Here is a 14,421-nt window from a genome sequence, read left to right on the forward strand (position 1 = left end):
TTAAGATAAGAATCCTGAGCTTATGCTTTCTGTTTCCTACTGTTTGCAGAGCAGCGGCAGGGAAAAGACATGGGAGAAAGAAACAGCTCCCAGAAGGAAAAGTTCCCTGCCATGGAGATACAATCAGAGAATGAGGGGAAACTGAAAACAGAAATGCTGTGGGAGGAGGAATTTGGAAAATTTGGATTCCTGAGTACCCATCTGTCTCTTGCTCCTGACCTTCCCTGTAGTAGGAGTGTCACAGTTATTACTCTTTGTTTCTTCACCTATCTGTGTCGGTCTGGTTCTAACTATCATGCTCTCCAGGGTTAAGGATAGCATTCAGCTGCAGTTAAGGCATTGACCCTGTGGGTCCTGCGTGGAATTATTTTCGTAGTAGTCATGGGCCCAAGTACCCTTCCAGTCTTCTAGGCAATGCATTTCATCCAGGTGGGGAAATGATCTGACTCTGCCGTTAAGGAGACTCTGCATCTTTAGGACACTTGACTGTGTCTCTGGGGTGTCCTGCCAGGCTGCATGCTGTCCTCCAGAAGACCATAGCTCTCCTGTAGCATCTCTGTGAGATCTGAGAGTTGCTGTGTCGGTTATGTGAGTCAGAAATCTCATCACACTCTCTGAAGAGCTCTCCATAGCGTTCTCTTCGTGTCTGGGCTGATGGAGAAGAATGTGGAAATCTTCACTTTGAAACTGAACTCTTCCACTCTCACCTCAGGCAAATTTCTTTCTTGGAGTAACTTGTGGGGAGAGGTGCAAAAACAGGGCAGTGGGGAGCAAAACTCACAGACAGACCAGATCCCCTGACTCCATGTAAAGTCAGTGTGAGCCTTTTTTCCCTCTTGGGATGCACAAGTGCTCATGCCGAGAGCAGCAGAAAGGACAAAGATTTCTATCCCGTCACACAATGCAGACGTGTGGTGGAGGCTTCTCAAAACTAAAAAAAAAAAAAAAAAAAAAAAAAAAAAAAAAAAAAAAATAAACAGACCCTGCATTGCAGTTCATTTTTTTTGATGTGGAAATCTTGAACAGTCTTTCCACATAATGGGTGGATGGATTCTGCTGTTCACTGTACTGTTTCTCCCCCTCTCTGGAATGGGAGCTGTTGTGACTGATTCAGATACAGACACCCCTGTTCAAGAGGGCAAGGTTGGGGGACACGAATCCCTCACAAGGATCTTTTCTTTTGGAGTCAGCTGCCCCGAGTGCTGTATTTGTCTCTCGCAGTTATAAAGGGTGAATATTTCCAATGAGTCACTGCACCTAATCTGTTTCACTCAGCTCATGGTACCCATCCCCAGGTATCCCCATCAAATACACGAGGCAGTCTGACCTGGGCGTTTACACCGCCTGGCAGAGCAGGGCTGACTCCTCTGGAATCTATGGGGAGAGGCCCTTGCGCTGCACAGCACACTCAGCCACAAACCTGAGGTCAGGAAAGGCAGCCTAACAACGTAAAGGAGGGAGGCAATGTGGGGGGAGTGCTATGAGGAGTGGAGTCAGCTTTGCTCAGAGAAGCCTGTTCTAACTAACCTGTCAATGCTTTTTCCTCCTTGGACAGTACCCTGAACCAGGATAGAGCAAATGTCCAACAGCAGCTCTCTCAATGAGTTCCTCCTCCTGGTGTTTGCAGACACCTGGGAGCTGCAGCTCTTGCACTTCTCCTTCTTCCTGGGCATCTACCTGGCTGCCCTCCTGGGCAACGGCCTCATCATCACAGCCGTAGCCTGTGACCACCACCTGCACACCCCCATGTACTTCTTCCTCCTCAACCTATCCCTCCTTGACCTTGGCTCCATCTTCATCACTGTCCCCAAATCCATGGCTAATTCTCTCTGGAATGCCAGGTCCATTTCCTACTTGGGATGTGCTACTCAAGTCTTCGTTTTTACTTCTCTGGTTGGAGCTGAGTGTTCTCTTCTCACAGTTATGGCCTATGACCGCTTTGTTGCCATCTGCAAACCCCTGCACTACAGGACCCTCATGGACTGCAGATCCTGTGTCAAAATGGCAGCAGCTGCCTGGGCAGCAGGTTTTCTCAATGCTCTCCTGCACACTGGAAACACGTTTTCACTACCTCTCTGCCAAGGCAACACAGTGGACCAGTTCTTCTGTGAAATCCCCCAGACCCTCAAGCTCTCCTGCTCTGACCTCTACCTCAGGAAATTTGGCCTTACTGTGGTTACTGTCTGTTTAATATTTGGGTGTTTTGTTTTCATCGTTCTGTCCTATGTGCAGATCTTCAGTGCTGTGCTGAGGATGCCCTCTGAGCAGGGCCGGCACAAAGCTTTTTCCGTGTGCCTCCCGCACCTGGCTGTGGTAGCTCTGTATATCAGCACTGGCTCATTTGCCTACCTGAAGGCCTCCTCCATTTCCTTTCCAGCTCTGGATCTAGTGTTGGCTGGTCTGTACGCGGTGGTGCCACCAGCCATGAACCCCCTCATCTACAGCATGAGGAACAAGGAGCTCCAGGAATCACTGAAAAGACTGATTCAGCTGGAACTAGCTCAGCAACAATGAGCTGACTGTCCCTCTTCACAAGTAGTTTCCACTTTATCTCACACAACTCTCATGCTTCGGGCATTCGCTCTGTGATAATCATGTTTGTGCAGAAGTGTTTGAGTTCATCCTACTTCTCCAGAAGCATGAACTCTGTCTGTCTAACTGAAATGTCTGCTGTAAATGTGTCTTTGACAGTGGTAGAGCTGGCCTCTCTCTAATAAAAGAGGATTTCCTCACGCAGTGCTTGAAGGTTGAGCTGTTTTCTCAAAGCTGGAGCCCAGAACATGCTCAAATACTTTCACTCTGAAAGACCCTGTTTCATTTGCATGGCTCTCCATGATCTCAAGGCAATTAGCTCCCAGGCAATGTGTTAGGGAATGAGGGCTGGATTCAGTTCTCACTTGTGGATGCCCCGTGCTCTTGGAGGTGCTGAATGGCCAAGCAGCATCTCCCATAGGACAGGGCTGGAGACTGATGCCTGTCCTTCTCAAAAGGAGTATGGAGGCCCAAGGGGAGCACAGGGCGCCTCCAAGGGCACTGTGTGCTTAGGAGTGGGTAATGAATGGAGCTTCACAAGATCATGTGGAGTCACACAAGGTTAAGGGCAGTCCCAGCTTGTAGGCTGATGGGGCAGCTGATATCCTCTATACACTCTGCTGACCTTCAGAGCTGCTGTGCCCAATGGGGGCATGAGGCTGTGGAGTGAGCACCCAGAGCTTTGCAGCCCCCTCCAGAGGGTACTGCTGCGGGACCACTCTCAGCCTGGGTTGCTCTGCTGGGTGGGCTGAGGAGATGAAAAGGGCGGTGAGGAGAACCGAGGAGAAGCTGAGCTAGGCTGGAAAGGGCCCAGGAGAGGAGCTGAGTGCAAAGGAGAGGAGACTGGTCTGTGCCCTTGGTTGCATGGACCAAACATGGATGTGCCTCCCCCAGGCATGCATTACAGACCAGCCTGTCACATCGGTTCTTTCCAGTCCTGGCTCTGCACCCTAGGTTTTTGGGTGCATTTCTCTGTGTGGCCAGCTCTGTCCTGCTGGACTCAGTGCCTGTGTTGAGGGGAATGTGCAGCCTTGCCCAGCCTCTTTCCCAGCCTAGACTCTGGTAGACCCTGGCAAATGGCTCTGTGCTAACTCCATCCTGGGAAGCAGCCAGGGCTGGGCAGGGGCTGAACTCTGGGGGAGGGTGCTAAAGCAGGAGAGCTGTGGAGGGACAAGTCACTGAGAGCTTTCGTGGGGACTCTGTCAGAGGTACGTTTCCTCATCTCTGAATGCACACTGGCCCCCTGTGTGGTGCTTGCACAGTGGGGCTGTGTGGCTGCGTGTGGGTGCTGGGATGATGCACACATGGAAGCCATGATGCTCCTCACCACTCCCCCGCAAAAGAGAAACTCCCAGGAGAGCTCTCCCAGCCCTGCTCCATGAGCTCTTGTCTCTGCTCCATGCCAGAGCCAGAGGCTGAGGACCAAGATGTCCTCAGGCAATGCTGGGCCAGGCTCACGGAGCTGGCCCTGAGCTTCAGGAGAAGCAGACTGTCCTCTCTGTATGTCCTCGGCCTGCTGGGAGGCGGCACAGGCAGTGTGCCACGGAAATGGCCTCTTTCTGCCTGGGGTCAGTGTGACACCTCTACCGTGAAGTGAAAGCAACAATTACTGCACTGTGGCCATGGCACCTCAGAGCAGCCCCCACTGTCCCCTGCCCTGGCCTTGCCAACCTACCGCCACCCCCATGCTGCCCCATCTCCCATCACCTCTCTCCACACCACAGGTACTAGCAGTGCAGCAAGAATGGCACAGCCCCACAGTCGCTGCCTGGCACCCAGCCCTTGCCAGCTTATCCCCAATCATGACATCCATCCATAAGAAGGACAAGAGAGAGGATCTAGGGAAGAACCTGGGGACCAAGCTGACCAGAAGTCAACAGGGTGCTCCTATAGCAAATATGGCCACTGACACCTTAGGCTGTTAGCAAGCGTGCAGGCAGCAGGACAAGTGCAGTGGGATAGACAAAATATCCTGACAGCCTCGACCAAGGAGGAGCAAAATAAGGAAAGGGCAGAAGTGGCAGACTAGCAAGGTTAGAGAGCGCGGTATGGTCAGCAGTGTGTCCAGGTACTGAAAGCATTTAAAAACAACCAAAAAAAAAAAAAAAAAAAAAGAAGAAGGATTTCTGCCAATGGCCAAGTGACTGCAGCCAGATGTGCCCAGACTTGCTCAAAGGGGAGAGCTCCAGCGGGACTTGTCATTCACTCTACCTCTAGTAGCATGGCAGTGATGATTATGCAGTGATAGAACGTGCTTTTGCTAGTCTGAATGCTTAATTAAAGCATTAGCACTCATGCTTGAGCACACCAGTGAAGGGTGCTTTGGCTTTTCCTTGGCTGCAGGTTGAAGCCTGAGTTTGGTCGGAAAGAGAAAAAAATAGGACTGCATGTCCCTGGGTACGACTATAAACTGATGCCTTTTATGCTTTCTGTCAAGACTTTGGTCACATCTCAGTCTACGCCAAACTCTATCTTTCCCCTTGCATAATAGATGAGAACCGTGGAAAAAGAGCTGAGTCCAGGCCAATGCCACGCTGACAATCCGGTCAGCCTGAGGAGCCCACTGAAAAAGTAGATGTGTGTGCACAGCAAAGGCCTGGAAAGGCCAAGTGACAGTGAGCCTCCCAAGGTGCCAAGGATCCCAAGCCCTGAGCCACAGGGCTGGATATGACTTCCTGTGCTCATGCCGTGGGGTCCTGACACATCTGACAGACCAAGATAAATTTCTGTAGGTGAGGTGGAAGAAGGTAGAAATGAATCGAAAGAGGAGGAATTCAGGCCAGGAGTCTCATCGTTAAACATCGTAAAAAATGGGTGGATTTATTTATGCCCTCTCTGGCAAGGCCGTTTCTTTCATGACCAGCAGCACCTGCAGGAAGCAGGATTTTCCTGGCACCCCTTGTGGGATAGAGGGCATCAGGATTTGAGAGACCCCTTGCAGACAAGGGGGGAGTTTCTGGGTGCTGAAAGAAACATTTCAGTCTGAGACCTTAAAGTGCAGGGTGGCTGAAGACTACAAGATGCTTCCAATGTGTGGCTCACAAGAGCTCTGAGTCACATTCACAGACACCGTTAAAATGTCTCCAGAAGCAAATTCGGTAACATCTGATCTGAAAAAGCCCTGCAGTATTTCCCTATCTTTCTCTGTGCATGCACCTAAAACTTTCTTCTGAGCTCCTCAGCACTGGGGAGCAGTCTTGGCTCCAGGAGTGGTGGGGAAGCCACCAGTGAGTGCCAGCCCTGCTGCTACACCCAGAACATTGTGTTGAATGAAACTAAGTCCGAAGGTGCTCCCTGCAGCCATCTGGATGGGCACAGATGGGACCCGGCCCTTCCTGGTCCCCTCAAGGATGTTGTTTGAGGAAGTACTGGAAAAACAGGCCTGGTGGGATCATCATGACACTGCAATGGCTGTGATAATCATAGAATCATAGAATTATAGAATCAGTATGGTTGGAAGGGACCTCTGGAGATCATCTAATCCAACACTCCTGCTCAAGTAGGGTCACCTAGAGCGTGTTAGACAGGGCGGCATCCAGGCGAGTTTTGAATATCTCCAGAGAAGGAGACTCCACAACCTCTCCGGGCAACCTGTTCCAGGGCTCCGTCAGTCTCACAGTGAAGAAATCCCTCCTCACATTCACGCAGAACTTCCTGTGGTTCAGTTTTTGTCCACTGCCTCTTGTCCTGTTGCATGGGACAACTGGAAAGGGTTTGGCCCCATACCCTTGACACTCTCCCTTCCGGTACTTGTACACATTGAAAAGATCCCCCTCACTCTTCTCTTCCCCAGGCTGAAGAGGCCCAGCTCTCACAGCCATTCCTCGTAGGGCAGGTGTTCCAGCCCTCTGATCATCTTCATAGCCCTATGCTGCACTCTCTCCAGTAGCTCCATGTCTCTTTTGGACTGAGTAGCCCAGAACGGGATGCAGGACTCGAGATGAGGCCTCACCAGGGCAGGATCACCTCCCTCAACCTGCTGGCAACATTCTTCCTAATGCACCCCAGGAGACCCCGGGCCTTCCAGCAGCTCAGCCCCCAGCTTGTACTGGTGCATGGGGTAATTTCTCCCTAGATGCAGGACCCTGCACTTGCCCTTGTTGAACCTCAGGAGGTTCCTCTCCACCCAACTCTCCAGCCTGTCTAGGTCTCTCTGAATGGCAGCACAGCCCTCAGGTGTGTCAGCCACTCCTCCCAGCTTGGTATCATCAGCAAACTTGCTGAGGAGACACTCTGTCCCTTCATCCAGGATGGGAATAAATGCTCAGGATGGTCAGGGACAGCTCAGGCTCTTGTCATCCTCTTGGAGAGCAGTTGGTTGATCAGAGGGCAGGCAGGAGGAAGGACAGGCCCCAGGACACATGAGGGGAAGGTGCTGACACATGCCTAGGGCCAGGCCACTGCTACCTCCCAGGCCCTCTCCCAGCTCTGGGAAACCCACTGCAGAAGCAAGCAAATCCCAGGAAAAAAAAATCTTCCCACATCTTTGTGAGTCAATGACTGGGATGTGAGATGAGGCCGGGCCAGGAGCAGGGATGTGGCTGGGGTTTGTGCTGGTGAGGTCACTACTCCTGTTAGAGAAGTACTGTGAGAAAAACCTTGCAAATAGTTAACAAGACTCAAGCACAAGGGAGAGAGAAAAACAGTACTGCAAAGGATAACCAGCTCCGGCTAAAGAACCTAGATGAAACCACAGTGCTTTGAAGAATGTGAGGGGAAGGTAAGACAAAAACAGCAGAATAACCCAGAAGTGACCTTAAGTTCATTAAGGCTTATTAACATATTAAACTTCACACCCCTAAATGAAGAATGAGATGGAAATGACATGATAATGATGTTACCGCCTCTTCTTCCCTTCCTATGCTAATTAACATGAATGTGAAAGCGCAAGCGCAGAGCAGTTACCTGAGGTAATGAAACTGTAACCAATAGAAAGATTTGTATAAAATACTCCCTGAAAAGTATGTATAAATCAAGACTGAGAGGGGGAGAAGGTGTGCTAGCTTTGTGGATTTACCACTTAGCACCCATCTCTGCACAGAAATGAAACAAATATCTCAACTCTGTGTGTCTATTGGTTGCTTGCACACCGGGTAACAGAACTCAGATTTTGGGACAACAGTTTGGCGACCCAGATGGGACTTGCCAGAAGGCCTTGCCCGGATCATCTTGCCGTTCCCGACAGCGGACTGGATCGGATCGAGCTCCAGCGCGCACCGACCTGTTGATCGGGGAGTCCTCCGACCTACCTCCGAAGCAGGGACGACAAGAGACTCAAAGGTGCAACACCGACCAGAGATATTTGTGCCAGGGCGAAAGGGGGGAGTGAATCTTTGGATTGGTGAGTATAAAATTTACTTACTTCCGCAGAAGATTATGTTGGATTATGTCGCACGTAGACGCTCTGCAAAGGTTGCTTTAAATTGACCAGAGGGGTCAGAGCTGAGTGCGCACAAAGGTACAGGAAAAAAGGTATTTCTAGATAATAAGGTTGGTATTTCTAGGTAATTGACATGGGATCAAGCCAATCCAGGATTCCTCCCTGTAGCCCTTTGGGTTGTATTTTGAAACACTGGGATATTTTTGGAAGAGATCGGATGACAAAAAAAGAATGAAAAGATGTTGTAATCAATGGTGGCCAATGTGTAATTTGGAATGTGATGAGCAATGGCCAAAAAATGGGACCTTGAACCATAACACTATATTACAGTTACTGCTGTTTTGTTGCCAGAAGGGGAAGTGGGATGAGATACCCTATGTGGAGGCTTTTATGTCACTATATAAGGACCCAGAAATTCAAAGGGAATGTGAACTTATAAGTGAAGAGGAATCTGTAATGGTTGCAGTAGGAAAGAAGGAAGAGAGCGGGTATTGTGCTAACAGACAAATTCTGAATGGAGAGGAGCAGGAGGATGTACAAGTACTGACAGTGCCCCCCTCTTGTGGAAATGATTCCACAGCAGTTGAAGCATCGCCCCCCCACTAGAAACCAAAGAGTCCAGCCCTGTTTCTGGCCGAACTAGGAGACAGAAACAACCTGTTATACAGGCTCTGAGACAAGCAGTGGGACCAGAAGGGCTGCCAGTATTTGTACATGTTCCTTTTACAACCTCGGATTTACTAAACTGGAAGCAGTCTATTGGATCATATAGGGAAAATCCTGAGAAGCTGCATCAACTTTTGGAGACCTTTTTGGAGAACTTTTGTGATAACTCATAATCCTAACTGGGGAGATGTGCAGGTGCTGTTGAATACTTTCCTGACAGGAGAAGAAAGAAGGCTGGTAATTGATAAGGCAAAAGGAGAGGGTGAGAGAAGGGACAGAAAGGGGGATCCTGAGGTCTATTTACCCACCAGAAAGGATCCCGAGTGGGATCCAAATAGGAGCGGGGGTAGGGAGCTCTTGAGGCAGTATCAACAGCTAATTTTATATGGGGTTCGGTACGGGGTTCCGAGACCAAAGAATGTGTCAAAATTGTATGAAGTAAAGCAAGGGCCTGAAGAAAATCCCTCGGCCTTTTATGAAAGATTATGCGAAACAGCCAGAACATGGACAGACCTGGATCCAAGTGAGGAAGCGAATCAAAGGCTGTTTAATATGCTCTTCATTGGCCAGTCAGCTCAGGATATTAGAAAGAAGCTACAGAAGGTGGATGGAGCTGGGGGAATGTCTATTTCACAGCTGATAGAAATAGCGTATAAGGTATAGAATAATCGAGATGAAAAGAGAACAAGAGAAACACAAAATGGAATGAAACTACAGGCTCCTCTCCTGGCAGCTGTCCAGAGGAATGAATTCCAAGGCAGGGGCAGGGGAAGCAGAAGAGGTAACAGAGGAGGAAGAGGTGGAAGGGGAGGGAGGCCAGGAGGAGGCCTCCCTAGACTCCATTTGGGTCTAAAATATCAAAAGGACAACGTGCACTAGGAGCGGAAAGAAAAGAGGCTATATGCCAAATTGCAGTACCCTGCACAAAAAGACAGCTGAGGGGATTCTTGGGAATGGCAGGATTTTGCCGTATATGGATCCCTAGTTTTGGGCTGATAACTAAACCTTTATATGCAGCCCTAAAGGGTCCAGGAGAATGGTTAGAGTGGACCCCAGAGTGCCGTGCTAGTTTTGATGAAATACAAAAGAAATTGATGGAAGCTCCAGCACTGGGACTCCCAAATATGGCTAAACCCTTTCAATTGTACGTGTATGAGCGGCAGCAGGTGGCCTCAGGAGTAATGACCCAAATGCTTGGGAGCTGGAAAAGACCGGTGGAGTATTTTTCTAAACAATTAGGCGAAGTAAGTAAAGGATGGCCGGCCTGCCTCCGGGCTAGAGCAGCCACTGTCTTACTAATACAAGAGGCCCACACATTGACTCTGGGACAGCCTTTAACTGTTTTTGTACCACATGCAGTATCAGCAATTTTTAATCAAAAGGGGCATCACTAGATTTCCCCGAGCAGACTGGTAAAATAGCATGCTGTGTTATTGGAACAAGGAGATATTACCTTAAAGGTGGTTTTGACCTTAAACCCTGCTACTCTGCTACGTGGTGAAGAGCAAAAAGAGTTACAACATGACTGTTTGGCCACTATAGAGCAAGTATATTCTAGCCGGCGTGATTTCAAGGATGAACCTTTGCAGAACCCAGATGTGGAGCTATATACAGATGGTAGCAGCTTTGTACAGAATGGAGAGAGAAAGGCTGGATATGCAGTAGTGACTCAATGGAAAGAAGCAGAAGCTAAACCATTGCCACAAAACACCTCAGCACAAAAGATTGAAATCATTGCCCTTATACGAGCCCTTGAAATCGGGAAGGGCCAAAGAGTAAATATACATACTGACGCAAAGTATGCTTTTGGGGTAGTTCACGCTCATGGAGCAATTTGGAAAGAATGAGGGTTCTTAAATTCTCAAGGAAGTAATGTAAAGTGTGGACAAGAGGTATTAAGATTGTTACAAACAATAATGGAACCCAAAGAAGTAGCGATAATGCATTGCAAAGCCCACCAGAAGGGAAATAGCGAAGTGGCACAAGGAAACAGGAGAGCAGATATGGCAGCCAAAAAGGCAGCACTAGCAGGACAAGTGATTGGGGCTTTACTACCCAGTAGAAAAATACAGATGAGACCTCCTGAATATTCAGACAAAGAAAACCAATTGGCAGAAAGGCTAAAATGTACAAAAAATGCTGAAGGGTGGTGGGTCACCCCCAATGGACAAGTTTTAACTACAGCCAAAATGATGGAAGTGCTCCTCAAGAGACTGCATGAAGAAACTCACATGGGAGCAGACGCTATGATAAGCAGCGTAAAAGGATATGCTGTGGGATCAAAAATGCTATCAAATGCTGACCTTATTGTAAGGAGATGTCCCACCTGTTGTGCAAATAACCCCAGAATTCAGAAGAAACCACCTATGGGAGAACTAAGAAGAGGATTAACCCCAGGGGAACACTGGCAGACACATTTCTCTGAATTACCTAAATGTGGTCGGTTTAAAGATTTACTTGTTTTGGTAGATACTTTTTCTGGTTGGCCAGAAGCCTTCCCATGCTCCACCAATCGTGCAAAAGAAGTAATTAAAATTTTACTAAAAGAGATAATTCCTGGATTTGGGATTCCTGAAGGTATATCCTCAGATAATGGACCTCGTTTTATTTCAGAGGTGGTTCAAGGAACATCCAAATTTTTACAGATGAAATGGGAATTACACATTCCATGGAGACCCCAGCCTAGCGGTAAGGTAGAAAGAAGGAACCAAACACTTAAAAGAGGTATTTCAAAACTGTGTCAGGAAACCCATCTTAAATGGGTAGATGTATATGGATGTATATATGTGTATAGAATGATGTATCCGTACTACATGATACTTGATGGGAATGGTCCGTGTTGTAACTTTTTGTATCTCTACCACCTGCTACTTGGTGAGAATACTCTAGTGTTGTAACATTTTAGTGCCTAGAACAATACTGCTGTGTTAAGCGGGATACAAATAAGTAACTAACAAGGTCTTGGAAATCTGTGAGAAAGAAAAGCGGTTGGTCACATATAGATTCTGTGGCTTCCAGCCACAGAATCACCATGAGAAGCAGTCAACGTGAAGGTCGGAAGCTGAAGAGTAGTGAAATAGCGACCCCCAAAGTCAAATGTGGCCCCCGAAATAAGTCTGCACGCGTGCGCAGTATCACAGCCCGGTTATGCAACTGGGGCGGAGCTGGGCCAGAGTCCCTGCACTTGCTGGCCCCAGTTGCCGAGACTCCCGCCTACTGCAAGTAATCATAAATGCCGGAGTTTTCCGAAGGAGGGAGAGGCTGCTACACAACAGAGGACCACGTTGCCTCCTCGGGGACGCCCGAAAAGATTGTGCCTGCTGACTCTCTCTCTTGCCATGCGGACGATCAGGACAAGCATTGAGGTGGTCCTTCTCGAGATAACCATCGAGTCGGTCTGTTTGTAAGTATCTACTAATAAACTGCTTGCTACTGAACAGTGTTTGCATGTGTGTGTGTGTGAGTTTGTGCTGGCTGGCCAAACTGGATGTTTGGCCTCCGGGAATCTAACTAGAACAGCTCATCTCCCAGTGTCTCCGAAGCTTGGTGTCTCCTCGGTGTTGGTGTCACCCCACACTTGTCCCCCAGTGTCCCCAAGACTCGGCGTCCTCTGGGTGTTGGTGTCACCCCATGCTCATCACTTGGTGCCCCTGAGGCTCGATGTAACCCTGTTCTTGTCCCCCAGTCCCTGAGGCTTGTCCCCCCAGTGTCCCCTGGGTGTTGGTGTCATACTGTGCTCGTCCCCAAGGCTCAGTGTTCTGCCTGGGGTGTCTCTGTTGCCCCATGCTCATCCCCTGTTGTCTGCAGTGTCCCCGAGCTTTGGTGTCAGTGTCACCCCTTGTCCTCAATGTCCTCCATGTGCCAATGTCTCCTTGCCATGGTCCCCAGTGCCTGCAAGTGTTGGTCTCTGGTGTCCCTGTGCCTCAGGGTCCCTTCAGCCCTGTCCCTAAGTGTCCCTGTGCCAGGTGCGGGACACATCGTGGAGTGCCTGGGAGTCCCCTCCACCCTGTCCGTGGGTGTCCCCGAGCCTCGGTGTCCCCATGCGGCTGCAGGGCCACCTGCAGAAGACACGCCAGGTGTCTCCAGGCACTGGTCCTCCATGTCCCCAGGTGTCCCTGAGCGCTGGCCCTGGGTATCCCCATACCTCCCTCGTGTCCCCACATCACCCAGTATCCCCTGGCAAATCCACACGTTCCCTGACGTGTCCCCTCAGCAACCAAATGGGCAACATTTGGGCTGCTGCATCCACCTGCATGGCAGCGACCTGCGGCCCCAGTTCCCCCAGTTCACGGCAGTGGTGAGACTGGGACCTGCCTCAAATTGCCCCCTGGGGACCCCAAACTGCCCCAGGGACACCTCTAAAACACCCTGGGGCTCCTGCAAATTACCCTGCCTCCCAAAGAGGCCCCACAAAACCTCCCTTGGGACCCCCAGACCCCCAAGGGACCCATAAAACCACCCTGGGATCCCCTAAAGCTCCCCTGAGCCCCTAAATGCACCCATGGCCCCTAAAACCACCTGGGAACCCCCTAAGCTTCAACCACTGACCCCCCCAGTTCCCCCCAACTACCCCTGGGATTCCCCTCAGGGCCCCTCAGCTACCCCTGGGATTTTCCCCCCCCCCCACTGCAGGAGATCCCAAACCCCCCTGGGACCCAGGAGTCCCCCAAACCCCACTGGGATCCCCCCAACCCCCCCTTGGATCCCCCAACCTCACCACCCCCTGCACCCAGGAACTCCAACCCCCCCAGGTGCTGTCACTGCCCTGGCCCCCCCAGATCCCCCTTCGGGACCCCCACCCGCCCGGGACCTTCCAGATCTCCCCGGGCCCCACCAACACCCCTGGGACCCCAAACCCTCCCAGGAGCCCCCCTCCAAATCCCTGGAGCCCCCCCAGGATCTCCCAACTCCCCCCTACCCCGGGGTCCCAACCACCCCCACAAGGGCCCATAAAACCCCCTTTGTAGCCCCACAACCCTCCAGAAGGCCCCCCCAAACCTGCAGCACTCGGGGTGGGGGGCAGCAGCCTATTTCTCCCCCTTCCCCTAGGACAGGCAGATCTGGGTATTTATTTGCCCCAGGGATGGTTGTTTGCCATGGGGGGGGGGGCGGTATTTACCCCCGCTCCGCGCCAATACCGCTCTCCCCCACAGCCTCATCCCAACATCAACCCATGATGTACGCCAAAACCCTGCTGCAGCTGGGCATGATGTGACCCCCCCCCCCCGAGATGACAACACCCCCTCGAGGTCTCAACACTCCCCGGGGGTGACACCCTCCCCCCCCCCCGGGTGTCTCCCCTCCCCCGATGGCTTTTAATACACTGGATTATATTTATTCCCTCCCCACCTGCTGGGGGGGGGACTGGGGGGGCAGGGGTGACCCACCAATGGGGGGGAGGGGCAGGGGGCGACCGTCTAGGGGGCACTGGCTCAGGAGCTGCCCCCCTGGCCTGGCCCCCATTTTACTGTCTATAATTAAAGATGTTAAAATAAAGTAACTATTGGAAGACTCGCGGGGGGCCCAGCGTCCGAGGAGGTGTGGGGAGGGGGGAAGGGTGTGGTGGTGCTGGCCACAGACACTGGGTCCTCTGTACGAGTGCAGGGGAGGGGCGGGGCGGCATGCCCGGATGCCTGGGACCCTCCCAGGAGCCTGAGTCCCTTGGAGAATTGGGTTGTCCTGGACTTCTTGCGTTGCCTGGACTCCTGGACGCCTTGGACGCCTGGGCCCCTCACTCACCCAGGGGAGTGGGGTTGGGGGGGGAGGTTCAGCGTGGAAGCCCCGGACGCCTGGGTCCCTTCTGTGTGGGGGAGAGCAGGGAGTGAGAAGGGGCACCCGGACGC

At 51.1% G+C, this 14,421-nt stretch overlaps 1 protein-coding gene across 1 annotated transcript in view; it reads left to right on the forward strand.

The window, feature by feature from the left end:
- Positions 1–2,514, forward strand: part of LOC134154515 (adenylate cyclase type 10-like) — a 37,756-nt gene extending 35,242 nt beyond the window's left edge. Inside the window, exon 35 of the mRNA XM_062601188.1 lies at positions 2,233–2,514. Coding sequence (XP_062457172.1) covers positions 2,233–2,514 — 282 coding nt within the window. The remainder of the gene's footprint in view (positions 1–2,232) is intronic.
- Positions 2,515–14,421: the final 11,907 nt, after the last annotated feature.

Source organism: Rhea pennata, unplaced genomic scaffold (assembly GCF_028389875.1).
Source record: "Rhea pennata isolate bPtePen1 unplaced genomic scaffold, bPtePen1.pri scaffold_32, whole genome shotgun sequence".
NCBI lineage: Eukaryota > Metazoa > Chordata > Aves > Rheiformes > Rheidae > Rhea > Rhea pennata.